The following is a 24,411-nucleotide window of genomic DNA, read 5'->3' as shown; positions in this document are numbered from 1 at the left end:
ATGTATGTATAAGGTGTGGTCTCACACACCCACGGCTACCCTGAAACTCACATCTGGGGTTCAGTTTTCCGTTACCTCAGTATGGGGATTTCAGACAGGGGACATCTGGCTTCTGGCTCTGCTCACGTTTCTGTGTGGAGGGAGCCTTCTACCCTCTAGGCATCTTCCTTCCCAGCAGTGGACAGCTGTCCATCCTCTCTGCCTTGGCATCGATGGCTTCTGCCTGTCCATCCCACCCTTCACTCCTGTGCTGAGACTCTTGGACAGCAGCCTGGAGCTCCTGACTGTCTCTTCCTGTCTACCGGAGACAGCTCTGTGGGGCACAGTCCTGGTCTGTACGGGTTCTTCCACAAGTGGCCCAGTCTTGCCCGTGTTTTTAGTGCCATCATCTACAGGTTTCCCATGTTTTTGGTTCCGGCATCCACAGGTTTTGGTATCTGGATGGAGTCCTAGAACCTGTGCCCCAGGACTCCCAAGGGACAGCAGCTATACTGTATTTCCAGTGTCCTCACTTCAAGGGCCCATCTTGGCCCGCTTCCTAAATCTCTAGCTTATGTGCAGTGTCCCCTCTGTATCCATGGGTCGCACATGTATGGACTTACGCCACCCTGGATCAGAAGTGAGGGAGGAAGAGTTGCTCAGATGCAGGACAGTGCAGTGCAGCAGCTGTGTTGGCGCAGTGATAAGAAGCTAGTGGTATTTAAAGTCTCTGGGCATGGCAGTCAGAGGCCTGGGACTGGAAGATGACTGTCAGTAAAGTGCTTGCAAGGAGGGCTTGCATTTGACTCCAGAACCCATATCGAAAAGTTCAGTGTGGTTTTGGCCTATGCTTCAGTGCCAGGCTGGAAGATAGAGACAGGCAGATTCCTGGGATTTACTGGCCAGCCCACCCTAGACTGCTAGCCAACTTCCAGGCCAATGAAAGATCTTGTCCAAGAAAAAGAAAAATGTGAACAGTTCCTTAGGGATGGCACTAGGTTGTTTAGACCTCCGTATGTATCCACGGACATGTATCCACCAAAAAAGTTGGTCAACCAAATTCTGAGTGCCAGTGAATCAAGTGCCCCCTTCCGGCTTCTGCAGGTACTGCAGGTACATATGATGCCATCATACACGGAGGCAAAACCCTCATGCACATAAATCAAATATTTGTTAAAACATAATGCTGGTGAAAATACATAGGCTTCTGCAGACACTCTACAGCTCTGAGCTGGGACTCGTGGACACCAGTGATCGTCTGCACTCTAACCCACTTGTATCTGAATTGGGAGCAAGTGAGGCTGAGGCGCCATACTCCACTTGAGTCTGTCTGAGCGCTTCTGATGACGACACAATTTGAATTGGCTTCTCAGGGACAGGGTGTCACCTGTCACCTTGTGTTTTCTGTGATGGTATTAAGCTGTGCAAACTAAATTTCGGCTTGGTTTGGTTTGGTTTTTCAAGATAGGGTTTCTCTGTATAGCTTTGGAGCCTTGAGCTCACTCTGTAGACAGGCTGACCTTGAACTCACTGAGCTGGGATTGAAGGTGTGCACCACCACTGTCCAGCCCAAACTAAGATTTATTATCTTTAATTGTGTGTGTGGTTCTGCCCACATGAACGTGAGTGCTCCCAGAGGCCAGAGGCCAGAGGCGCCTGATCCCCTGGAGCTGGGCTTTCAGGCAGCTCCAGGCCTCCAGATATGGGTGTGGGAATTGAACTCTGTAACGGGAGGTTCTTTGTCTCAGCTGGTCCTGCTGCCCTTCAGCCCCAAATGAACACACTGACACTATATTATTGATAAACCTGTTGTCCAGTGGCTAGGGCTTCTTATTGGCTGATTCTGTATTAATTATTAACCCATTTCTATTCATCTATGTATTGCCACCTGTTCTTAGCTTACCAGAGAGCACCTCTCTTCCCGGGCTCTACATTTCCCAGGATTCTCCTCATCTCCTAACCCTGCCTATACTCCCTGTCTGGCCAGTCAGCCAGTCAGTGTTATATTCGTCAACTGCTAAGAGAAACACACATACAGAAGGGCGTCTCCCATCAGAACTTGGTCTTCTGTACGGTCTTAACTACTAAGCTGCTTCTCTGGCTCCTTCTGTTAGTATTCAGGCATCTGTACTGGCCTACCCTTGGGTTTCTGACAGGAAACATTCTCAGCTGTAGCCTTTGCACATTCACTACATTCCCTGGCCACCTCCCATTGTTCTCTCTTTGTGTCTGTCTGTCTGTCTATCTCTGCTTCTCTGCCTGTCTTTCTGCCCCTCCCGCTTCTCTTCTGCTGCTCCTATATCCAGAAGCCAGTCTTCCCCTCCCCCCCTTTTCCCCTTCGCTTTCCCTAATTAAAAAACCCTTCATGGGGGGTCTGTCCAATGGCATCTTTCTTGTACCACTTTTTATTATAAATTCCAACACCTTCAAACTGAATTCTTTTTTGAGACAGGGTTTCTCTGTCTCTTTGGAGCCTGTCCTGGAACTCGCTCTGTAGACCAGGCTGGTCTCAAATTCACAGAGATCTGCCTGCCTCTGCCTCCCAAGTGCTGGGACTAAAGGTGTGCTCCACCACTGCCCATCTCAAACTGAATTTTTATACTGGTTGGATGTCCCTTATATGTTAGAGTTCATATTTTCAAATATTTGTATGTAAAGAGGAGTCTTGGGGGTAGGACCCAAATCTAAATGAATTCAGTTTCATAAACATAGAGCTTTAAATTTTTTCTGTTTCGCCTTCTGTCAACTTTGCTATTTTGTAAACTGTGTTTCAAGCAGTGTCTCTCTTTCATTTGAGTATGCTATTTCCTAACATTTGTTCCTGTCACCTGCCTGTCCTCTTGTGGTTATCCTATTGTTAATTTGTATCTTTTCCCTTTTGGTTTTTTGAGACAGGGTTTCTATGTGTAACAGCCCTGGCTGTTCTGGAAATGATTTGTAGACCAGGCTGGCCTTGAACTCAGAGAGATCTGCCTGCCTCTTCCAAGTGCTGGGATTAAAGGCGTGTGCCACCATTGCCTGGCTTTTTTTTTTTTTAAGACTTTCTCACTAGATAGATGATGCCTACCTCAAACTTGCAAAGATCCTGCTGGGCTTAAAGGTGTGCTTCACCTCACCAGGCTTGAGTCCTTCCTAGTAAAAATAAAAACATTTACAACAATGAAGCTCTTTGTAGTCTACTGCATCTTACAGATTTGATGTTGTATTTTCATTATCCAGTTCAAGGTGTTCTCTCATTTCTCTAGGAGTGTGTTGCTTAATTGTGCATAGTAACGAGTGCTTTTGCTTTTGTTTATGTGTGTGTGCTTTTAATCCATTCTCAAGAGGCAGAGGCAGGTACATACCAGGCCAGCGACAAATACACAGTAAGCCCTGTCTCAAAAAAAACAAAACAAAAATGTGTGTGTGTGTGTGTGTGTGTGTGTGTGTGTGTGTGGTGTGTGTGTGTCTGTGTGTGTGTGTATGTGTATTGCTTGAGGAAGAGGCAGGGAAGAAAGGAAAGATGCATATTGCTTGAGTCAAGTGGGGGTCTCATGCCTGTAATCTCTTCTGAGGTGGGCGTGTCGCTACATATTTAAGGCTAGCCTGGGCTGCACAGGGAGCACAGCGGGAAGCATGCTAGTCCCTTGTGCTCATGCTCACCTGCCCTGCTGCTGTTCGGTACTCAGTGTCTTTGTTGTAGTGGCTCTTTTTCTGTACAGCCTCGGAGACTTCTTACTCTGAAAGCTTGGCCAATAGCTTAGGCATGTTTCTAACTTAAATGAACCCATGTCTCAATTACCCTCACTCCACACTTCCCATGCTGTTGCTCTGCATCTCCTGGCTGCTCTGCCTTCTTCCCAGTGTCCTCTCTGTCTGGAAATCTCACCTGTTTCCTATTATTGGCGGTTCAGCCTTTTATTAAACCAATCAGAGTGATACATCCTCACAGTGTACAAAGTGGTGTTATTCCACGATACTTGTTTTAAAATAGAATACACACTAACCTGAGGCCCAGAGTGGTCGCGCTGACCTAGAGGGACTGAAGCAGGAGGGTCACTTGAGCCTCATAGTTCAAGGACAGTGTGGGTGACATAGATAAGTCTCCTCTTTACCCCTCATCTGAAAACACGAATAAGGCCCATTCATTACTTGTTAAGATTTATGTCCTATGTGTGAGCATCTGTCTGTATGTAGGTATACATGCAGGTGCCCTTGCAGGTCAGCAGAGGGCATCAGTCCCCACGAACTAGAGTTACAGGTTACTCACAGCTGTGAGCTGTCTCATAGCCATAGGGCATCTCTCCAGCCCCCAGTTTTCCTGTGTGGTCATGTTCATGGTTGCTCTCTGGAGCCACTGATGAGGAACTCCGTGGCCTTTACAGAGGGTTTAGTCTTCTGAAGTGTCTGGAGTTGTGTACTTGCATCTTGTTCCACCTGCAGTGTTGAGGTGCCACCACCCAAGAGAGAGCCTGAGCGAGGCCCCTCCTCTTTCTTATAAGGGATCTTGTCCACACACCGAAGCCACGGCATCAGTGCCTCTGTACTGTAGGCGGAGCAAGACGCCACTGCAGAGTTGTTGAAAATGCCTCACTTACTGAGACAGGCACTCTCCAGGGTTGGTTTTTCTCTCCCAACGCCTTTCACACAGCACAGCCATGGGACATTGACTCCAGTTAAACACTCACTCTCGGTTTGCCCGCCCTTGAGGTCAGCCCACTGTGGGTTCTTGGCATCACACACATGATGAGCTCAGCTTTGGAGCTGGTGTACTGGTTTCTAGAGGTGGCTGCTGGTGACTGAGACCCATTGCTCCTCACTGGGAGACCTAACACATACTGTGTGTTTTGTCCTCGTGTTTCTTGTAGGCTGAACAGGGCCAGCCAGACCTACTTCTTCCCAATTCACCTAACGGATCAGCTGCTTCCCAGTGCTGTGTTCTATGCCACCGTGGGGCCGCTGGTCATCTATTTGGCAATGCACCGTTTGATCATCAAACCATACCTCAGGGCTCAGAAAGAGAAGTGAGTTTCGCACTAAAACTTCTGCCTCCGTCTCCTCTAAACTGGAGAGGTAACTGGGTCTACTCCTAGAAAAATACAAGTTAATGCCAGCTAAGTGACTAAGCATGGTGTCCAGGTCCGTCTGACAGGTCCTGGTCACTGTTAGCCAGCTGCAGGAGCAGCGAACTATGTTTCCTTTGGCCAGTCAGTCCCACTGTCAGAAATGACTTGACTTGCTTTTAAAAATCGGCTTCGAACAGGACCAGCACACATGCTTCTCCCTTTCCTCCATCCAAAACGTCTCACCCTGCCTGGCACTGAGCTTGACGTAGAGTGGGTCTGTTCTGTGATGCACTTAACTGTAGTCATGGAAACCACAGAGCAGAGCTAGCTTTGAAGTTTCTTGTAGGGAGCCCCTCAGCCAAAACTGAGTCTAAGCATCCCTCGAAAACCCAGTGATGGTGAGGCCCTTGGTTAGCCTCAAAGACCCTGGGGCACTAAGCTTGAGGAGGGACAGGTTGCTGCCCCCTTGTGACTTCTGTTATTACTACAGCGTAGGGACCCAGTTCCCATGGATGTTTAAGACCTGGAGCAAAGAATGAGCCCATCTGACAGCACTGTGTGGGCTGACCCTGTCCCTCTACTTTGCTGTAGGAGCGGGTATTTCTGTGCATCCAAAGTAGTCTGAGTTGTCTCTGCCTGCTGGAGTCTTCTCCCAAGGAAACAGCAGTTGAGGAGGTTCTGTGGAGGAGGTGGACAGGGAAGGTGATCTCAAACTAAAGGGAGATGCACAGGCCTGCAGCTCACAGGCTGGCCTGGGGTTGCTTTGGAAGTATCTTAAGTTCTAGAGGTAGAAATCCAGTTAAGATCACAGACTGCATGCTGGGCTCAGTCCAGCAGGGGGTGCAGTTTGCTCACCATAGAGTCACTTGTACCCTGCTTCTCTCTGAAAGGGAACTGGAAAAGCAAAGGGAGAACACAGCCAGCGACATCCTGCAGAAGAAGCAAGAGGCAGAGGCTGCTGTGAGTGTCCCCACTGCCACTGTGCAGAGCCCAGACCCAGGGCAGCCCTCCTGTCTACCCCCCTTCTTCAGCCTGTCCCGCTGAAACTGGGACTGGGAGGAACGCCAGTGTTGATGGCAGAGCCCACCAGCTTCTCTTCAGCAGCGTCCTCATTTACTTGGAAGCCTTTCAGTGCCCTGTGGGGCACATTCTGCCTTGAGATGAGTACAGCCCTCCAAAGGCCTCACAAAGGCTTAGTGCAGTGGCAGGCGCTGCCTTCTCCTCCTGCTGTGCACTGCTCTTATGGGAAGTGGGGGAGCAGAAGCACCGAGCCTGAGCAGCAGGGTACCATGGGGCTCCTTGTGAGCAGAGGAAGGACTACAGAAGTGCACTGCTGAGACTACAGGAGGCCATGCTTGTCCCCAGGCAAACGTGCTCAATTGGGGGCAGCACACAGCCCTGCCACAGAAAGCACACGTCCCTCTCAAGAAAGGTCCAGCTGCTCACTTGAAGTGTCTGTTTTGAGGCAGGATCTCACTGTGTGTTCGAGATGACCTCATATTTGTTGTGTAGCCCTGGTTAGCCTTGAAATGCATCACTATGTTTACTTTATCCTTAAATACTGACCGTGTGTTCAGTCGTTTCTCGTCCATCACATGTATGTGCAGAATCACTGAGAAGGAAACGAAGGTGCTGTCCCCTGTGCTGGGGTCATTGTGTGGGGTCATGCCTTGTCAGGTCCCCAGAAATGCCTCAAAGAGGGCTGGGGGCTTCAAACCTTCTGATGGGTAAGCTGAGCTCAAGGCATGTGCTCCTTCCTTCCCCTGCAGTCCCTGAGCAGGCATCTCGACATGAACACAAACTGGGTGTTTGGCATACTGTGACCAAAACCAGTCGAGTCCCCGACATGTTCGTCTTCTCTCAAAGGTGCGGCTGATGCAGGAATCTGTCCGGAGAATAATCGAGGCAGAGGAGTCCAGAATGGGTGAGGAGCTGCCCCCTCTCTGGGCTGGGCAGGGCTGGGCTGGACGCTGCGGGGTTTCAGATCTTCAAAGGGAAGTGGCAGGACGAACTGTGTCAGCCCCGGCTGCTCTGTGGACAGGGCTCATCGTCGTGAACGCCTGGTACGGGAAATTTGTCAAGGACAAGAGCAGGAAGAACGAGAGGGTAAAGGTGATAGACGTGACCGTGCCGCTGCAGTGCCTGGTGAAGGACTCCAAGCTCATCCTCACCGAGGCCTCCAAGGTAACAGCCAGGCCTGCAGTGACTGTTTCCTTACAGAGCCTAGATGGCTTCTGTGCTGGAGCCACTGGCTGCTCCCATGGACCCTGAAGTCCACCCAAAAGTGTCCACCGAGCCGCCAGACGCCACCAAGCAGCTTGTACCTGCCTTCCTGGCACTTGCATTTCATTTGTCTGCAAGTTCCGGAAAGAGGGTGTCGACTCATCTGGCCATGTCTGTGGGCTTCAGGCCAATGTGAGAAAGGGGCTTGAAGGTCAGCCTAGCAGTTCCTCAGTGCACACTCTGAGTTCTCATTCCTTCATCAAGCTCCTGGGCCATGCTGTGCCAGTTGGTGGCAGAGGGGAGCAGTGCAGTCCTTGGGCTGACCCTCTGTTTGTTGCAGGCTGGGCTGCCAGGGTTCTATGACCCGTGTGTTGGGGAGGAGAAGAGCCTGCGAGTTCTGTACCAGTTCCGAGGCGTGCTGCACCAGGTGATGGTACCTGACAGTGAGGCCCTGAGGATACCAAAGCAGTGTAAGTAGTGGCCCCTTGCTGTCACCTTCCCTCTACAGGTTCATTAACGGCCGCTGAGTTTGTGAGGTGATCCGTATTGTCCTTGTCACAGATGGAGTTAGACTATGTTCTTAACGGGGCATGGTACTACATGGACCCAAGAAGCTCAGTAGGGCCGCACACCTTTAATCCCAGCACTTGGGAGGCAGAGGCAGGTGGATCTCTGTGAGTTCAAGGCCATCCTAGTCTCCAGAGCAAGTGCCAGGATAGGCTCCAAAGCTACATAGAGAAACCCTGTCTCAAAAAAACAAAAAAAAAAAAAGAAGAAGCTCAGTAGGAACTTGGCTTCCAAGTCATCCTGGGCTACATCTCAAAACAAGTCTAGCCAGGTGGTGGTGGTGCACACCTTTAATCCCAGCACTCAGGAGGCAGGCAGATCTCTGTGAATTCAAGGCCAGCCTGGTCCACGGAGTGAATTCCAGGACAGCCAGAGTTACACAGAGAAACCCTGCCTCAAAAAACAAACAACAAAAAATCTAGAGAGATGGCTCAGCAGTTTAGAGCACCTGTTGTTCTTGGAGAGAACGCAGGTTCAGTTGCCAGCACCCATATGCTGGCTCACAAGTCCTCTTGCGACCATGGCACTAGGCATGAATGTGATGCACATACATAAGTAACATTCAGGCAGAACACATACACAATTTTTTTTTTTAATTTATTTTATTTTTCTGTTTGGTTTTCCGAGACAGGGATTCTCTGTGGCTTTGGAGGCTGTCCTGGAACTCGCTCTTGTAGACCAGGCTGACATACACAAATTTTAAAAGGAGTAGGAGGATCATTCTTGCCACAACTGTGAGTGGCTGTGTAGAAATGACCCCTCCTTTCTGGGTGCAGAAGCAGGTGTTTCGAGTTGAGTGTGGTGGAACTCAGGAGGCAGGAGGCAGGGGCAGGCGGGCTCTGAGCTCCAGGCCAGCCAGGGCTACATAGAAAAACCCTGGCTCAAAAGACAGGACAAGGGGGCTGGAGAGATGGCTCAGTGGTTAAGAGCACTGGCTACTGTTCCAGAGGACCAGGGTTCAATTCCCAGCACCCATATGGCAGCTCACAACTGTTTGTAACTCCAGTTCCAAGTGATCTGACACCTTTACACAAACATAGATGAATCCACGTGAAATCAAAATAAGTGAATTTAAAAAAAAAAAAAAAAAAAAAAAAAAAAAAAAAAAAAAAAAAGGACAAGCAGCTGCTGCTGCGCTCTAGCCCGGCCTTGGTGCAGGAGGTGGGGTGTTCACCTGTCTTCTGCTGCCCCTGATGTATGATTTTTCTTCCAGCTCACAGGATCGATACAGATGGATAAACTACTTGAGAACCTGAGTAAAAAGAGGCTACAAAAATATTCTCCTGGGAGTCTACAAATTTGGAAGCAGGGAAACCCAGACATGAGATGTTTTTTAGTTTATTCCTCAAGAAGGTGGCACTGTACCAATTATGTGAAGGGACATGCAGACAGCCTAGCTTCGTGGGTGCTTTGGGTAAGGACTGAGGCGCCCCACCCTGGCCAGGCCACATGGCCATCTCTCCCCAAGGATCATGTTCCTGGAGGGCAGGGCCCCAGCTGACTATTTGGGTCATCCCACCCCTGGTCCTCATCATGAGTGACCACACATAGCAGCTCTCTGGAGTTATTTGGAACATTCTACCCTCACACATGGAACTGCTCTTCCTGAAGTCCAGGCTGCCCGTGGGAAACATGGAAAGGAGGGAAGGTGTCATGTGCCGCCCAGAAGACGTCCCACAAGCCACCTTTCTCTTCTGAAACATTACAGAGTGGACTGAAGAGGACTGTGGGTTTATAAAACTGCTTTTTATCTGAGAACAACAAGTTTGGAAACTAGTCTCTTTCTTCCTACTTCCAGAGCTTCTCAAATCATTCCTCCACGCCCTGACTTGGGACAGAGAGGGGAGACCCCAGGCCCTTGGGTGCACTGTCCAGGCACACTGCCTACACTGCTAAGAAAAGAGATCCTGCTGCCAGTGGCCCTTCCCTGTACACCATGGACACCTGTCCTGTCCTGCCTTGCCTGCAGCCACTCCTCTAGAGGATGGTGTTGGAACGAGGGGAGCTGGGAGCTTTTCCAGTAGTGGAGGCCTGGGTGTGGACCTAAGGCTAGCCCAGGTACCTGTACCTCTAGTGAGTGCCCAGCAGGTGGTGCTGTTGCTTGCCAGGCCAGGCCCTCACAGAGTACCTTGGAAGGGCGGGCGATCAGTTCCCAGACCGCTTCTGTTGCACACTTGCTGGGCGTCCCCACAAGTTCTACCCCTCTAGGCAGGTGTTACACCGGCAGTGGCTCTGAACGAGGCCCCACAGCAGTAACTGCTGAAGGCAGGCATTGCCTCCCTGTTCTCAGAATCCTTGCATTTTTAAAAGCAGCTCAATTCTGTAATACTTCCATTTTTTTTTTTTTTTTTTTTTTTTTTAAAGAGGATTTGCTAAATAAAGCTGGCCACAGCAATCCACTCTACAGGCAGGCTACCTCCCTGTGGGCAGGTGAGGAGAGACCACGTGGGTGCCAAATGATGTGTGCATTTTTCTGTGGTTGCTACTCTTCAGTACAAGCTCTGACACAGCCTACAGGCGGGAGGCGGGCCGAAGAGGAGTTTCTTTGCCCCAGATTGATGTGCAGTTTGCACTGTTGCATGAGCCCAACTCAGTGGCCTGTGGCTCCCTGGGCCTTGCTGCCCCTTCTATGTGAAGCTGACTGGCAGCACTGCCCAACAATAAACCTGACCTGAAAGCTGCGCCCGCTTTTGTCCATTGGTGTGGGTGCATGTATCGGGAAGGAACAGTAAAAGGCTGCGATGCCCTGGGCTTTTCCCCATCCCTGCTGCTTCAGCCTAGACTGTTGGCTGCAACGCGAAGCTGTGCTAAATGTTTGCTTGAGACACAAACCCTAAAAATAAGGAAATCATACATAAGATCTTATGTTTGCTTTTTAATCATGGTCTGGCTGTGTGGTCCAGAACTTGTGATTCTCCTGCCTGGGCCTCCTGAGTGCTGGAGTTACAAGTGTGTACCTCTGCTCGGTACTTTTGTTGTTTTCACTTCTTAAAACCTTCATGTGTGGGCTGGGCGTTGGTGGCGCACGCCTTTAATCCCGGCACTTGGGAGGCAGAGGCAAGCGGACCTCTGTGAGTTCGAGGCCAGCCTGGTCTCCAGATCGAGTGCCAGGATAGGCTCCAAAGCTACACAGAGAAACCCTGTCTCGAAAAACAAAACACAAAATCTTCATGTGTCTGGGCATTTTGCCTGCATATATGTACCACGTGTTTACATAGTACCCTCAGGGATCAGAAGAGGGCAAAAAAGCCCCCTAGAACTGGAGTTTCAGATGGTGGTGAGCCATCGTGTGGGCGCTGGGAACTGAACCTCGTCCTCTGATAGAGCAGCAAAGGGCTGCACCCCCACCCCGCATCTGTCTGTCTGTTTTAGTCAGTTTGTAGTCGTGGTAGTCACGCCCTATCTGTCCTGTATCAGGGAAAGAGTATAAGCAGCAAACCTAAACACAGAGTTCAAAGAATTTAGTCTACATTTATACAAACCAGGCCAGAAAGAGTCACTCAGAAATACAGGCTGATGTGGTGGACCCTTGCCCTGGCATCAGAATGGCTCTTCTGGACAGGTGAGAAGGACCCATGGGCTAAACATGTTCCTGGAGGTGAACTGCAAGAATGGCCACCTCTCCCTCAGGGACATCTCTGACAGGGCCGTGACAACTCCTAACATTTGGTCACTGTTGCAGGACAGCCCCACAGCTGCCATCCTCAGTCCAGGAGATGTGAGATTGTGCCTCTCACTCCCCAGAACTTGGGTCCCTCCCCTGACGACTGCCTGTCATGGCATCCCATCCTGCCAGTCCCAAGGCCCCCTGCAGCATTAGTATTAGTGGGGAATGTGCACAGCAGAGCCGAAAACCACTTCCTGCCAGGGTGTTGCCACCATCCCCACATCCCAGAACTTGCTCAGGCTCAGCTGCGCTGTGCTGGCCGTCTGGCCCGTGGTCCCCGCTGTCCCTCTCTGTAGGCTCGCAGGAGGCTACATGTCCTTCTAAGCAGCAGCCTCTGGGCCCTCAGGCGCTTGCGGAGCCTCTTGTTTTCCTTCAGTGTGAAGAAGAGTTTCTTTTTCAGGGTATCCAAGTCCAAAAGGGCATAACTGTGATCAGACGGCTGTCCCAGAAGGGGCCTTTTCAACACCGTGGGGCTGGCTGGCGGGCCAGGGGCCTCCATTGCTTCTGTTCTCTCTGGTAGGGCCTGAGGACATAGGTCAGTGAATACTAAATAAGAGCTATCCAGGTGGCCCTGTGTCCCCAGCAAGAAGGCATCTGAGCTGGGGTCACAAATACCCATTACCCTTGGGGTTTGACCCCAGCCCTGTTTCCCCTTGTGAAATCCTGGTGATGCTTGACCACCATCTTGGTGGTCAGAGACAGGCTCTGAAGGCCCGCCACCTATCCCGCTGCTCCTGTTCTGGTGGGTCCTCTGGGGCACCTTGGAGACTAGCCTATACCCGGGGTCTTACCTGTTTCACAGGGCCTTCAGTGTCTGGAGACTCAGACTCTTCCAGTGTGCTGTCCCCACCAGCCCCCACCTCAGGACAGACCTGGGAACAGCAGGCGGAGTCAGGCTGGCTGAGCTGGCAGACACCGGATCCTCATACAGCTGCCACTGTCCATCCCTGAGTAATCCCTGCGTGGGGGCTACAGCCAAGTCCTAGGCATCTGCAGTCACAGCCTGCCTCGTTCTCCCACCAGCTCTAGGACTCCAGCCTAGGACCCACTGAGGTCTGAATGCCAGAGGCCACAAGCTTCCCTCTGAGAGAGAGCATCTTGAACTCAGACCTAATGCTCTGCTTTATCTTCAGACAGTCTGACTCTCAGCCTTTACCAAACTCAAGCTTGTGCAGTGCACTGCCTGGCTGGGAACTGCCCTCTACCGCAACCCTGGGATGTGTGCAGAGCTGCTGTGCTCACCCCTGAGAGGCAGCATCTCCTCTCTCTCACCAGCCTCAAGACACAGCCCTGGTTTAGGCAGGACACAGTGGGATTTCACAATGGGCCAGACAGTGGCCTGGGGCACCCAAGTTCCCTTGCTCAGCCTGAAGTGGGGCACACCTAACAAAACCGACTGCATCCAGCTGTGTTCGCTCCTGCTTTCTCTAGACACTCCCCTAAATCCAGTGGCACCTGAACAGGTCCCCACAGCGCCAAGGACCTGAATCATCTGAATCACCTGGGAGCCTGGTAACCATCCTCGGCGAACATCGGCCCCACTGTGCCATGCAATCAAAAGGTTATGGGGATCTGAAGTCCTTGCTACCTGCTGGCTGTGGCCAGTTTACCTGGGGAGCACTGAGGACTGTGACGCAAAGCTGTGGGCCTCCTGAACCTGCTCAGATCTCTTCCAGCCTCTGTCCACTGTCCCTGCTTTTTCTTCCACCACGTCCGTCACTATAAACACGGTCTAGAGCAGACTGCGCACCTCAGGCTGGAATGTGTGGCAGTCCCGTCTCTGCCCTGAGTGCCAAGGTTAGAGGCATGTACCATCACAGGTACATCTCAGGTACCTCAGACTGGCCACAAACCAAGGATGACTGAACTCCGGATCTTCCTGCTCCCCCCGACCCGAATGGCAGGATTGTACACATGCACAACCACAGCCCAGACTTTGTGCAGTGTTGGGAATCTAACCCAGGGCTTTGTGCATGCTGGGTAAGCCCCTTTTCCCCAGGCCTCAGCACAAATGCTTCAATGTTAAAGGGGGCTTTTTAAATTACTTTTTTTTGGTGGGGGGGCAGGGTCTCATGTACCCCAGGCTGGCCTTACCCTCCTGCCTCTGGCTCCAAATTATGGGATTACAAGCCTGCACCACTGTAGTTTATGCACTGCAAGGGTGTCCATCCTAGGCCAGTACTTTCCTAACACCTGAGCCACACCCTCAGCCTGCTCCGGCTTCTTTTTAAGTCCCCACTCAGCACACACAGACAGTCCCACTGGCTGGATGTCAGACCAGCACCCTACCTGCGTGGGGTTCTGAAAAGCGAACACAGTGGGCACGGCATTGTGCTTGAGGTTCTTGCGGTTCCCGAAGGCGCTGAAGCACTCGGGTCTGAAGTGCTCAGAGCAGATGACTGTGTGCTGCTTGGGCTTGAAGTTGGCCCGGCCGATGTTGAGCACCCACTCCTTCAGCAGTTCTGGGCGGCTGAATGGAAACCTATGGGCACAGCATTCCACGGCACACACAGCTCTGGGAACTCAGTCATCCGCCCGGTTAACCCTAACATCCAGACACTCCCACCATCCATGGCTGTTATCAGTGTGTGGATGAAACCCAAGATCATAAATGTAAAAGCCCAAGAGAGCTATGCTTCCAAAGCACATGCCAGGAGAGTCACCTGTTCCTTCAGGAGCTCACCACTGGCCAGGCCCTGATTTCCTGCCAAGACATGGTGGCAGTGGATAGGACCAAGTCCCTGCCCTTTGGAGCCTACATCCCAAACAGCAGCAAACCAGGCTGAGATGGACTTCGAGGGAGGAGCAGCCAGCCGAAAACAAAACAGAAGCCTGTGGTGGTTAGGGCTAGCCAAGATGACTTTGAACAGACCCTGCAACAAGTGGAAAGACAAAGCCAGTGGCCTTTACAAAGGATGAGGGGGGGTGGGGGCCCTGGAGGGAAAAGGGCCACCTGACAGGGCTTTATTTGGATATTTAGATAGATGGGACATCTCTGTGGGTTCTGGATAAGGGAAGGAGAGGGGGTCTGTGTCCAACCAGGCTGCAGTGAGAATGGCTGAGCAGGAAACAGTGCTGGGGGCGAGGGAGCATTGTGAAAGCAAGCAATACTAGGTAAGCAATTCAAGTCTGCCATCCCAGCACTTGGAAGGCTGAGGCAGGAGGACCACTTGGAGTCCAAGGGCAGTCCAGGGTACCAGAATGAGACCTTGCGTCAAAAACAAGAACCAAAAAAAAGCTAGGTGTGATGTGACGGCACACATCTTTAACCCCAGCATTCAGAAGACAGAGGCAAGTGAAACCAACCTCACCTACATAGCAAGTTCTAGGCCAGTCAAGGACTTTTCTCCAAAAAGAAAGAAAAGGCAGGTATCAAGGTTTGCCTGTGGACCTGAAACAGTGGAAAGGAAGGAGCTTTGTGTTTGCCATGGTGGAGCTTTGGGTGAGCAGAAGTTTGAAATGTGAGGTGTCAAGGTGCTTTTTGGACTGCCAAAGTTCAGGGCTGGCAGATGGGCATGTGTGCCTGAGATGCCCCTACAGAGCCTGCCAGCCTGGGGGACTTGAGCACTCTGGAAGGAGCTCTGGGCAGCTCCATCTCGAACATGCCAACACTCAGTGTGGGAAGTGGGGAGGACAGCAAAGGAGACTGACAACAGATCTGTGACAAAGGTCAAAACGTGCCCTAGGACGCACACAGGGGGAAAGACCGCTCCAGCCAAAAGCTATGGAGAAGCCAGATGACGTGAAAGTACAAGCACGGTCTGGGCATGGCGGTGTGCGCCTGGGCCACACAAGACCTCCGCTCTCAGGAAAGAAAGTAGGAGCAACACTGCCTGGGAGAAAGGGCACACAGAGGCAGAAGGCAGCATAAGCAAGGACACAGATGAGCAGTCAAAGCATGGGGTGCACACATGAAAGGTGCCCTTATCAGCATATGCGATGACTATATGTCAATGAAAATTTTAGGGGCAGCAAGATGATTCAGCCAGTAAAGGCACTTGCTGCCAAGCCTGATAGCTTGAGTTCAATCCCCAGGCTCTACACGGTGGTATAGAACCAACTCCTAAAAGTTGTCCTGTTACCTCTACTAATGCACTGTGGCACCTGTACCCACACACAAATAACTTAGAAACAAAAAGCAAGACTGAATGGAGGTGACTGTATCCCCGAGGAGATGACACATGAACAGGAGGCACAGGTCCTTCCCTTGGTAATTAACTGCCCGTGTAGCTACCAAGAGGCCCTTCATTTGCACAACATAAACTCTGATACATGTTCAAAGGGACACTGTGCAGAAAAGAAAGCCATGGAGTATGTGGGGCAAGGATGACTCTCAAGAGTGCGCTTAAGGCTAAATAAAGCTGGCCACAGCAATCCACTCTACAGGCAGGCTACCTCCCTGTGGGCAGGTGAGGAGAGACCACGTGGGTGCCAAATGATGTGTGCATTTTTCTGTGGTTGCTACTCTTCAGTACAAGCTCTGACACAGCCTACAGGCGGGAGGCGGGCAGCGAGGGACGGGGACAGGGGGACGGGGGCCCGGTGCGGGCGTGCGTGCAGGCTGCCAGGCCGAGCTCGGGGAACTGCGCGCCCTGAAGGCACAGACAAACATCGCTGGAAGCTGAAGCCTTGAAGGGTGCTTCCCCGGAAAGGGTTCCGCACGAGTTGGGCTGGGGAAAGTAGTCGCTGCCGAGCGCCGGCCACCCTGGAGGGCGCTCGTTCCCGCAGGCCATCCATGTGCCTCTACCTGGGCCTCCCTGAGGTGACGCAGGCAGCATGAGGCCAGGGCAGGGACACGGCCAGACGCCACCCACGCTCAGCCTGTTCACACTGAGCACCTAATGCTTCCAGGCGAGAAGGGGGCCGGCGGGGCTCAGGCTTTGATGCCGCGGGAGCCCCGCTGGCGCCCGGGCCATCCCCTCCTTGCAGCCCCGGTCCACCTCGCCCGCACACCCTGGGCCTCCCGGGGCTCCCGCCCGCTGCACTGGGGCCTGTGAGAGCGCCATAGGTTCTGGTCCCGGCCTCCCATTCCTCACCGGTGGAAGGTGAGCTGCTTCCTGCGGCTGCTGTAGCGGTTGCAGCATTGCCGGGCCGCACACGACTTCGGCATCGCGGAGACCGGCCCGCTGCCCCTAACAAAGATGGCGGCACGCAGCCTCGGGGGCGGAGCTCGGGCGGGGGCGGGGTCTGCAGGGCTCCCCGTGCTGGGACCCAGCTTTGCGAAACCCGGGGATGCCTCCAGAGTTTAAGCCCAATTAACCTTGGAAACCCGGCCCAGGGAAGGTGTGACCCTCGACCCTCAACTCAGCTAACAGTTTAAAGCTCCCGAGGCAATCGGCAAGCAGTAGGGCGCTGGGTCTGTCTGGAGCTCACGAGACTCCCTGGTCGGCCTCCCAGATAAGGGTTAGATCCACTGGATTCCGGGCACTGCAAACTCACCTGCAACGCCTATCTGCCGGCCTCGGCTGACAAGTGCTGGGATTAAAGGCCTGTGGCCAGGAAAGTCCCAATCCCAAACTTGCAGAGCCTAAAGGCTGTGGCTTTGAGAGCGCAGGCGAGTCGGGGGTGGAGCCACAGTGACTGGAGATACACGGGAAGCCTTTCAAGCGCCTGCACACTGGGTCTAGGAGTTAACTGGGGAAGTGGACCAGGGGTCGTGGTCCTCATTGTGTGAAATGCCACACACAACCAATTCGCAGCTTTCCCAGAGCCACACCTGGGTAAGTGACGGAGAAGAAGACAGTGTCCTTCAGCACAGGACACCAATCTCAAAGTAGCAATATCTTTATTTACAAAATATACAGTTTCACAGAAACAGCTTGCTTTATACACATAAACTTTGTAATTACACAGAACCATGTAAACGATGTTGCATCTGGCCTGGCCAAAGCTGACGAGAGGGAGGGGTCTCCTTTGGGGGTGACACCATTCCCTCACATCATTAACCACCAACCAGGAGCCCCTAGGAGGGTCACGCCCAGTTTGCATAAAGAAGCTGATTACAGCTGCCCAGCTCAATCTACCCCCAAACCAAGGTGTCCAACTTCTGACACCACCCACAGGGAAAGATCCCCTTAAACACAAAGCAAGCAAACAGAAATTGAGATGTGCCGACATATCACAGAGGCGACAAATCTCTGAGCACACACAACAATGGCCAGCTATACCGGTCCACAACAAAACCACATTCTCAAATGCACTTAAAAAAAATAAAAAAAAATAAAATAAAAAAACTACTGGAACTTTGGTTATTCTCAGGGTGAAGACACTGGACAAGTACTGTCATGGGGCAGGTCTTTGGCAAATTCCTCTAACTTGTGCTGGGTGTTTAATCCAGTCAGAGCCAGACAATAGCCTGGGGACAAGACTTTCTGGAAGGGCTCCTTCTCTGGTTCTCCCTTGAGATCTGCACGACCAACTGGGCTTCAGTAATAGTATTTCTGTTCTTTAATACGAGCAACAGGATTTTAAAAACAAAAAACTAAGACACTTAAATTGGACAAGTGTGAAAGATACTGATCCCCCCCCCAAAAAAAACCTCCAATTAGCCAAGTAATGGTCTGAGCTCACAACCCTGTGAGTGTGTGCCTGGTGACCCTGCCAAGGTGCTACACGGAGGCTGGAGGGGAGAGATGTATGTGGTCCATCGGGGCACTCTTCCCTGTCTCATGCCACTTAAAGACAAAGGATACTTATGAAATAGACCCACTGCTTTGCCAAACACTGCTGAGAAACAGTCGCCAAAGCCCTCCCCCTCTGCCTCAGTCCTAGGACCACCAGTGTCCCAAGCGCTGAGGTGGCTCACACACCCAGACCAGGACCGTGGTTCAAACCTTTGACACTGCACTGTTGCAAGCTCATGTTACAGCACTAACTCAAACCCTTGCCTTGCCCCAGGAACCTAGCAGGCCAGCCTGTGTGGAGGACAGTTTCATATGTGGGATGCTACTGGAGCAGCTGAAGAACAGAAAACCAAGTGCTTCCACACAGAGGAGAGCACTGGGCACCCTGGGACATGGACCACCAACGGCAGAGAAAGGGCATCCAGGAAGACACTGGCCAATACTTTGGGCAGTATCATGTGGAAAGAAGAAATCGTTTTTTACATCGTGCAAAACAAGAAACTGACTTATGAACACAGGACACCTCCACCCCCAACCCCCGCTCTGTGGAGAAGTAGCTACATAACTGTCCCTTCAAACAAACAGTGAAAACCAAAGAATCACCGCTCACCCACCACCAAGGGCTCCTCTTGGGGACACCAGACCTCTAAGGAAGCAACTCCCTAGCCCAACTGAGTCAGGGGCAGTGAGATCACAAAGGGGCAGGCAACTTGGATGGCTGCTGTATAGACACTTGTGATAGAAGACCAACACTGGAGGATAAGCACAGGCCAGGGAAACAGAGCAACTCCATTTCCGAGCAGAGAGAGGGAACTGACAGCTAGCACTGCTCCCTCCCAATGGCGGGAACTGGCTAACAAGACTGTGTGCCCACATTCTCAGCTGAAGCAGACCTGGTGCTCAGTCTGCCGCCAATGCAGGAACCCAGCTGGAGCTGCAGCTCTGACCACCAATTTATCTGCTCACTGGCTATGTACAGGTTTATCTGGACAGCTTGTCCTCTGCTTAGGCACCTGAGTGGCAGGGTCTGCCCACACCAGAGCTGGGAGTTCTGTGTTCAACTAAGGGAGGCCACAGAGCCCATGCCCTTCCAGTCCCGCCTATCTCCTTGCCAGCTCCAAATCAGTCCAGAAACAGCTTCCGAGAGCCCATTCGGGAACGATTGGAACGACGGATATCAAACTTGGAGTCCCGGCACTTTTGGCAGACAAACACTTCCGGAACATTGGACTTGCGGATCTTTGCACAGGACAGGTGGATCCAGGTGTGGCACTCATTACACTCTATCATGGGGCGACCAGCAAAGGGCTTCATGCAGAAACAGGTGACAAGGTCCCAGGAATCGTCATCTGGAAGGAAATGAACAGGTGAGGAATGGGGACCTCCTGAGGCCTGGGGAACTGCACACTCAGTGAGTGGCCTATGTGGCCAAACCATCACTTCAGCTACACAAGCTGGGCTGCTGTTCCTACTGTGAAGGTAGGGCCTGTATCCCAAACAGGGCTGAGTTCCACCTGGAGGGCCACATCATTTCGCACTCAAGCTTGTAGAGAACTCATGGGCTGTTCCCAGGAGCCAACAGCCCTTTCAAGAGCACCTCTCTGCCCTTCCACACTTTCTCCTTTCAAAGACCCTAAGTGCCCTTGGATCCCACCCCAAGGGCCTGGACCCTCTGCTCAAACCACTCACCTGAGTCTACCATGATGTCCTCATCATTGCCTGTGCTGTCTTCATCTCGGAACACCACCTGCTTTCCCTGCCGGACAATAGTCCGTTTTCCTTCAGTTTTTATCTCTTTAACCTGATCAGGTGACACAGTGGCACAAGAGCCACTTGAGGGAGTGTCAGAGTCCCAGCCTGAGCAGGGGTCAGCAGAGGCCTGGGGAATATCCTGCATGGTGGGACTTGTGGGGGTCTCCACGTATGGATCTGCGGCTTCCAGCTTCAGCAAGCCCCCCCTGTACCCCTCCTTCACGGGCACGTCACTATCCCTTCGCTTCCTCTTCTTCTTCTTCTTCAGCTTGTCAGTTTTCTTCCTGTCCAGCAGGAAGTTACTGGGCTTCGCTCGCTGCAAGAGGGACGGCTGCAGGTGGCTGAAGCAGCGGTCCGACACCGGCAAGGGCACTGAGGACGCAATGTCAGAGAAACCAGTGTCCCAGCCATCGCTGTCGATGGTGCCAGCGGTGCTGTTGGCGGGACTAGGGCTGCTCCTCAAGGGGAGCTCCTGAAACAAGAGAGCAACAGGGTCACAGTCAGTCACATACTCAGCCTCCAGGGCTCAAGACCCCTCCCCAGCAGGTCACTTCTTCTGCCCAAGCACAACCTGGATCCTGGGCTCTAACCAGCATCAAACTGGTACAATCTCATTAACATTCAGCAGACCAAGAGGGTACACCTCACTCACTGAGTTTCTCCTGCCCAGTGCCAGGATAAACTCATAGTTAAAAGGCTGCGCCAGGCAGTGGTGGCGCACGCCTTTAGTCTCAGAACTTGGGAGGCAGAGGCAGGCAATCTCTTCGAGTTCCAGACCAGCCAGCCTGATCTACAAGAGCTAGTTCCAGGACAGCCTCCAAAGCCACAGAGAAACCCTGTCTCAAACAAACAAACAAACAAAAAAGACTGCAATTTGGGGCTGGAGTAGCAGAGTGCTTGCCTAGCACGAAAGGAAGGAGCCATGAGTTCTTCCCACCCTCCAAGATCCAACAGAAACTGCCACAGACATGGGCTCATAGTTTTAGTCTTCCCTGAAGAAAGAAAAATACCCTCCATTTATTCTCGCAACACGTTTTTGTTTTGTTTTGTTTTTTTATTGAGACAGAGCTTCTCTGTGTAGCTCTAGCTGTCCTGGAACCCACTTCCTAGACCAGGCTGGCCTTGACTCAGAGATCTGCTTGCCTCTGCCTCCCCAGCACTGGTTTCAAAGGTGTGAGCTATCATGCCTGGCTCCCAACAGGCATTTTTTATATAAAATTTAAGCTAGATTCAAATTTTTGACCATCTTTAAAAACAAAACAGCAAATAGCTGGGCATGGTGACACATGCCTTTAAGGGAGGTAGGCAGATAGCTACAGAGTGAGTTCTGGGACAGTCAGGACAACACAGAAACCTGTCTGGAAAAAGAGAAAAAAAACAAAAAAACAAAAAAAAAACAAATCCCGGAGAAATTCCAAAATATTGCAAAATCTAAGTAGATAATTAGTGCCCCTAAACAGCAAGCTAAGTGGACTGACAGAAGACTCTATGGTACAAAGTATGCATTGTACAGCAAGCAAGAATAAATCCATGCCATGATTTTAGTTCCCCAAATACCAGATTCTGTACGTAGCTTAGGTGATACAGGATCTCAGCAGTCTAAACCCCACCACCCTATTCCTTGTCAAGAAAAAAACCTTACACATAGACAGAATTTGGGGCATGGGCAAGAATCCCTTAAGACCCAGTTATGGGGGGGGGAGAGGCCCATGCCTTTAATCCCAGCACTCGGGAGGCAGAGGCAAGTGGATCTCTGTGAGTTCGAGACCAGCCTGGTCTACAGAGCAAGTTCCAGGACAGGCTCCAAAGCCACAGAGAAACCCTGTCTCGAAACAAAAAACAGAGCGAATGTAAATGATTGTTAAAACTTTGTTAAATCAAAAAAAAAAAAAAAAAAAAAAGGAGGATCTCTGAGTTCGAGGCCAACCTGGTCTACACAGTGAGTTCCAGGATAACCAAGGCTATACAGAGAAATCTTCCATGTCTTGAAAAAAAACAAAATAAAAAATCTATTTGTTAAATCATTTCTAGACAAGTCTACTGAAGCTTTGGAATCACTTATCTGGGCTCATCTAGGTCCCAAAAAAACTGATTCCTGCCAGACTATTGCCAGAAGCTGGCATCAAATGCTTCCAGACCTGCTACTGGTGAAGCACCTGTAGCAGGAAACCAAGGTGCTGGGGGGGGGGGAGCGGGCGGGGAGGGGGGGGTCTGATGCTCCAAAATCTGTAAATTATTACCTCCTTCGGATAGGGGATGTAGCCAGCATAGGCCAAGACGAAGGTGCAGAATTTGTTGAAGTCCTCAACAGTGCGGCGCCTCTTACAACTGGGGGAGTACTCCTGTTGAGGGGAACAAAGGTCCATGAAGGAGACTCCAGGAGGGAAGTCGAAGAAAACAAAGCAAGCTGCAACTTTTATTGTCAAGTCAGGCAACACTGCAGAATTTACAGTCAGAGACAAGATAGGTGAGTGCGGTCAACAAACAACAAAGTGTTCTTAACGTGGAGAGAGGAGTTTGAAGATTCTGTGCCAAGAACACTGGGAAACCAGCTACCAGATAAAAGCTCGTCTCTAGTCCACCTCTTGGCACTCCCCTATCTGGAGCTCCGACATCTACATTTTTGCTACAGATTTTCCACTTTGAAAACAAACTGCAGCTGCGGCTCTAAACAGAAATTAAGTGATTTCAAAAGCCAGCTGGTCAATCTCTCCTTGCTCTCCAAACCTGGCTCCCACGAGGCCAAGGCGGGAGGGGAGGCCCAGCGTCTGCAGCTCAGGGGGCAGGCACCCTCCTCTCCCGGTAGGGGCGGGGTGCCGGACACCCAACTGTCCCTTGAACTGAGTCGGAACGGAGAACGTACTGCTCGGTTTAGGTGCGCACTTATCTAGGACGACGCTGTGCCAGCCGGCTCGGGGGCCATTCTCAACGGCCGCGGAGCACCCACCACAAAAAGGCATTTTCTCTCCCGAGAAGGCGGAGCATGGAAGGCTCCGGGAACATTCCCTGCGGTTGCTCCCGCAACTTGTCACCACCCCCACCCCGCACTCAGGTGCTCGCCCAGCCACAAGGGGGACACCGGGCCGACCTCCGACAGCCCCCCGCCGAGGGGCGCGCAGAGCAGCACTTTCCAACGCGGTCCCAACTTGCTCCGGCAGGCCGCTCGCCCGCTCACCCCCCCCCCCCCGCCACGGGCCAGCCCGCAGGCGACCGTCAGCCAGCGGCCCGCGCGCTCCCGGCACCGGGCGGCCACAAGGCCCGCGCAACCCAGGCCCCAAACTCCGGGAGAAGTTTAATTTCGCCCGCCCGAGGACATCGCGGAGAGGGGTGGGGGGATCGGGCCGCGGACCGCGAGTCGGGGCGTGCCGCGGTGGCCGGGGACCCGCCCTCCCGTTCCCGGGAGTGCAGATGGCGCGCGCCGCCGCTCGCCCGCCGCCCGCGCAGGCCCGAAGTGCGGGGCCCACCGCGTGGGTGCGGAGAACCCCGCGGGACCGGGTGGGGTCGCCGGCGCCGCGCCAGGCCCCAGGACGCCTCCCGCCCGCGGCGGCACACCGCCGACCCTCCGCTCGGCCGCTCCGCGCCCGCCCGCCCCGCCCCCGCACGCACACCCCGACCCGGCCGAGCGGCCGACCCCGGCCCGAGCGCGGCGCGGCGCGGGGGGGCCGCTCCCCGGAAAGAGGTGGGAGGAGGCGGGGACCCGGCTCCCGGGTGCGGACCCCGGGACGCGGGCGCCGGTGGGGGCGGGGCGCGGCCGCGGCCACCGGCGGAGGGGGGCGGCGGGACCGCGCGCGTAGCCGTTCCGAGGGGGCCGCACCGGGGACGCGGGGAGCCGACCCCGCGAGCCCAGCCGGGGCGCCGAGGGCCGGTCCGCGGGGCGGAGGGTGGGCGCGGGCGCCCGGCGGGGACCGGCGGCAGCCACACGGCGCGGGCCCGGGGCCGGGGCTTCGGGAGAACGTGGGGAGGCGCGGCCGGCTCGAGCCGGCTTCCCGGGGTCCCGCCGGGCCCGGAGCGCAGCGGAGGCCGGGGAGGGGGCGGCGGGGCGAAGCTCGCACTCACTTACCTCGGGGTGGAAGGCGGCGGCGCAGGAGTCGGAGTCCATGTTCCGGGTGGGGGGCGGCGGCGGCGGGAGTGCCGAGGCCGGAGTGTGAGTCGGGGCCCGGGGGCTCCGGCACCGCGCAGGGCGACGGCGGACCGGTCCGGGGAGGGGTCGCCCGGGCTGGAGGTGACGGGGGTGTCGGGGTGTCGCGTCGCAGGCTCGCTGACCCCGGACTGGGATCTCCGCAGCGACCCGAGTGGAGGATGCAGCTCGCACGACCGGTGCTGTGGCCCGGCGGGAGAGGCACCGTGGGGGCGGCGGCGGCGCGGCGCGGCGGCGACAGCGAGCGGGAACCCGACCGGCTCCCCGACCTGACGCCCAGTTCGGCTCGTGTCTCGGGAGGGAGGGCGGGAGCACTGGCGAGGGTCGCCGGGAAATGTAGTCCGGGCCGACTGTACTTCGTCAGTGTGGGGGTGTGGCGCGCGCGGCGCACGGCATTGTGGGGATCGTAGTCCCGAG

At 53.5% G+C, this 24,411-nt stretch overlaps 3 protein-coding genes across 5 annotated transcripts in view; 1 reads left to right on the top strand and 2 right to left on the bottom strand.

Annotated features, from left to right (window-relative positions):
- Window positions 1-9,605, top strand: part of Dnajc11 (DnaJ heat shock protein family (Hsp40) member C11) — a 43,283-nt gene extending 33,678 nt beyond the window's left edge. For both annotated transcript variants that reach the window (XM_027398339.2, XM_027398340.2), the window contains 6 exons: window positions 4,827-4,982; window positions 5,915-5,984; window positions 6,891-6,948; window positions 7,066-7,208; window positions 7,588-7,717; window positions 9,028-9,605. In XM_027398339.2, the coding sequence (XP_027254140.1) occupies window positions 4,827-4,982; window positions 5,915-5,984; window positions 6,891-6,948; window positions 7,066-7,208; window positions 7,588-7,717; window positions 9,028-9,053 (583 nt within the window). In that variant the 3' untranslated portion in view covers window positions 9,054-9,605. The remainder of the gene's footprint in view (window positions 1-4,826; window positions 4,983-5,914; window positions 5,985-6,890; window positions 6,949-7,065; window positions 7,209-7,587; window positions 7,718-9,027) is intronic.
- A 741-nt stretch (window positions 9,606-10,346) lies between these two features.
- On the bottom strand, window positions 10,347-16,671 carry Thap3 (THAP domain containing 3). 2 transcript variants are annotated; one of them, XM_027398342.2, is made up of 4 exons: window positions 16,518-16,671; window positions 13,771-13,963; window positions 12,273-12,353; window positions 10,347-12,004 (listed from the first exon to the last, which is right to left on the bottom strand). In XM_027398342.2, exons 1-4 carry the CDS (start codon window positions 16,589-16,591, stop codon window positions 11,723-11,725), a joined length of 630 nt encoding a protein of 209 aa, XP_027254143.1. In that variant the 5' UTR covers window positions 16,592-16,671; the 3' UTR covers window positions 10,347-11,722. The 2 variants fall into 2 exon arrangements, with proteins under 2 accessions (XP_027254143.1, XP_027254144.1); XM_027398343.2 differs by lacking the exon at window positions 12,273-12,353.
- A 578-nt stretch (window positions 16,672-17,249) lies between these two features.
- Window positions 17,250-24,287, bottom strand: Phf13 (PHD finger protein 13). Its single transcript, XM_027398341.2, has 4 exons — window positions 23,917-24,287; window positions 22,097-22,198; window positions 19,794-20,328; window positions 17,250-19,453 (listed from the first exon to the last, which is right to left on the bottom strand). The coding sequence occupies exons 1-4, from the start codon at window positions 23,953-23,955 to the stop codon at window positions 19,227-19,229; spliced, it is 903 nt and encodes a 300-aa protein (XP_027254142.1). The 5' UTR covers window positions 23,956-24,287; the 3' UTR covers window positions 17,250-19,226.
- Between the last annotated feature and the right edge of the window lie 124 nt (window positions 24,288-24,411).

The sequence above is a fragment of the Cricetulus griseus genome, chromosome 2 (genome assembly GCF_003668045.3).
Source record: "Cricetulus griseus strain 17A/GY chromosome 2, alternate assembly CriGri-PICRH-1.0, whole genome shotgun sequence".
NCBI lineage: Eukaryota > Metazoa > Chordata > Mammalia > Rodentia > Cricetidae > Cricetulus > Cricetulus griseus.
This window is presented reverse-complemented; position numbering and strand designations above follow the sequence as displayed.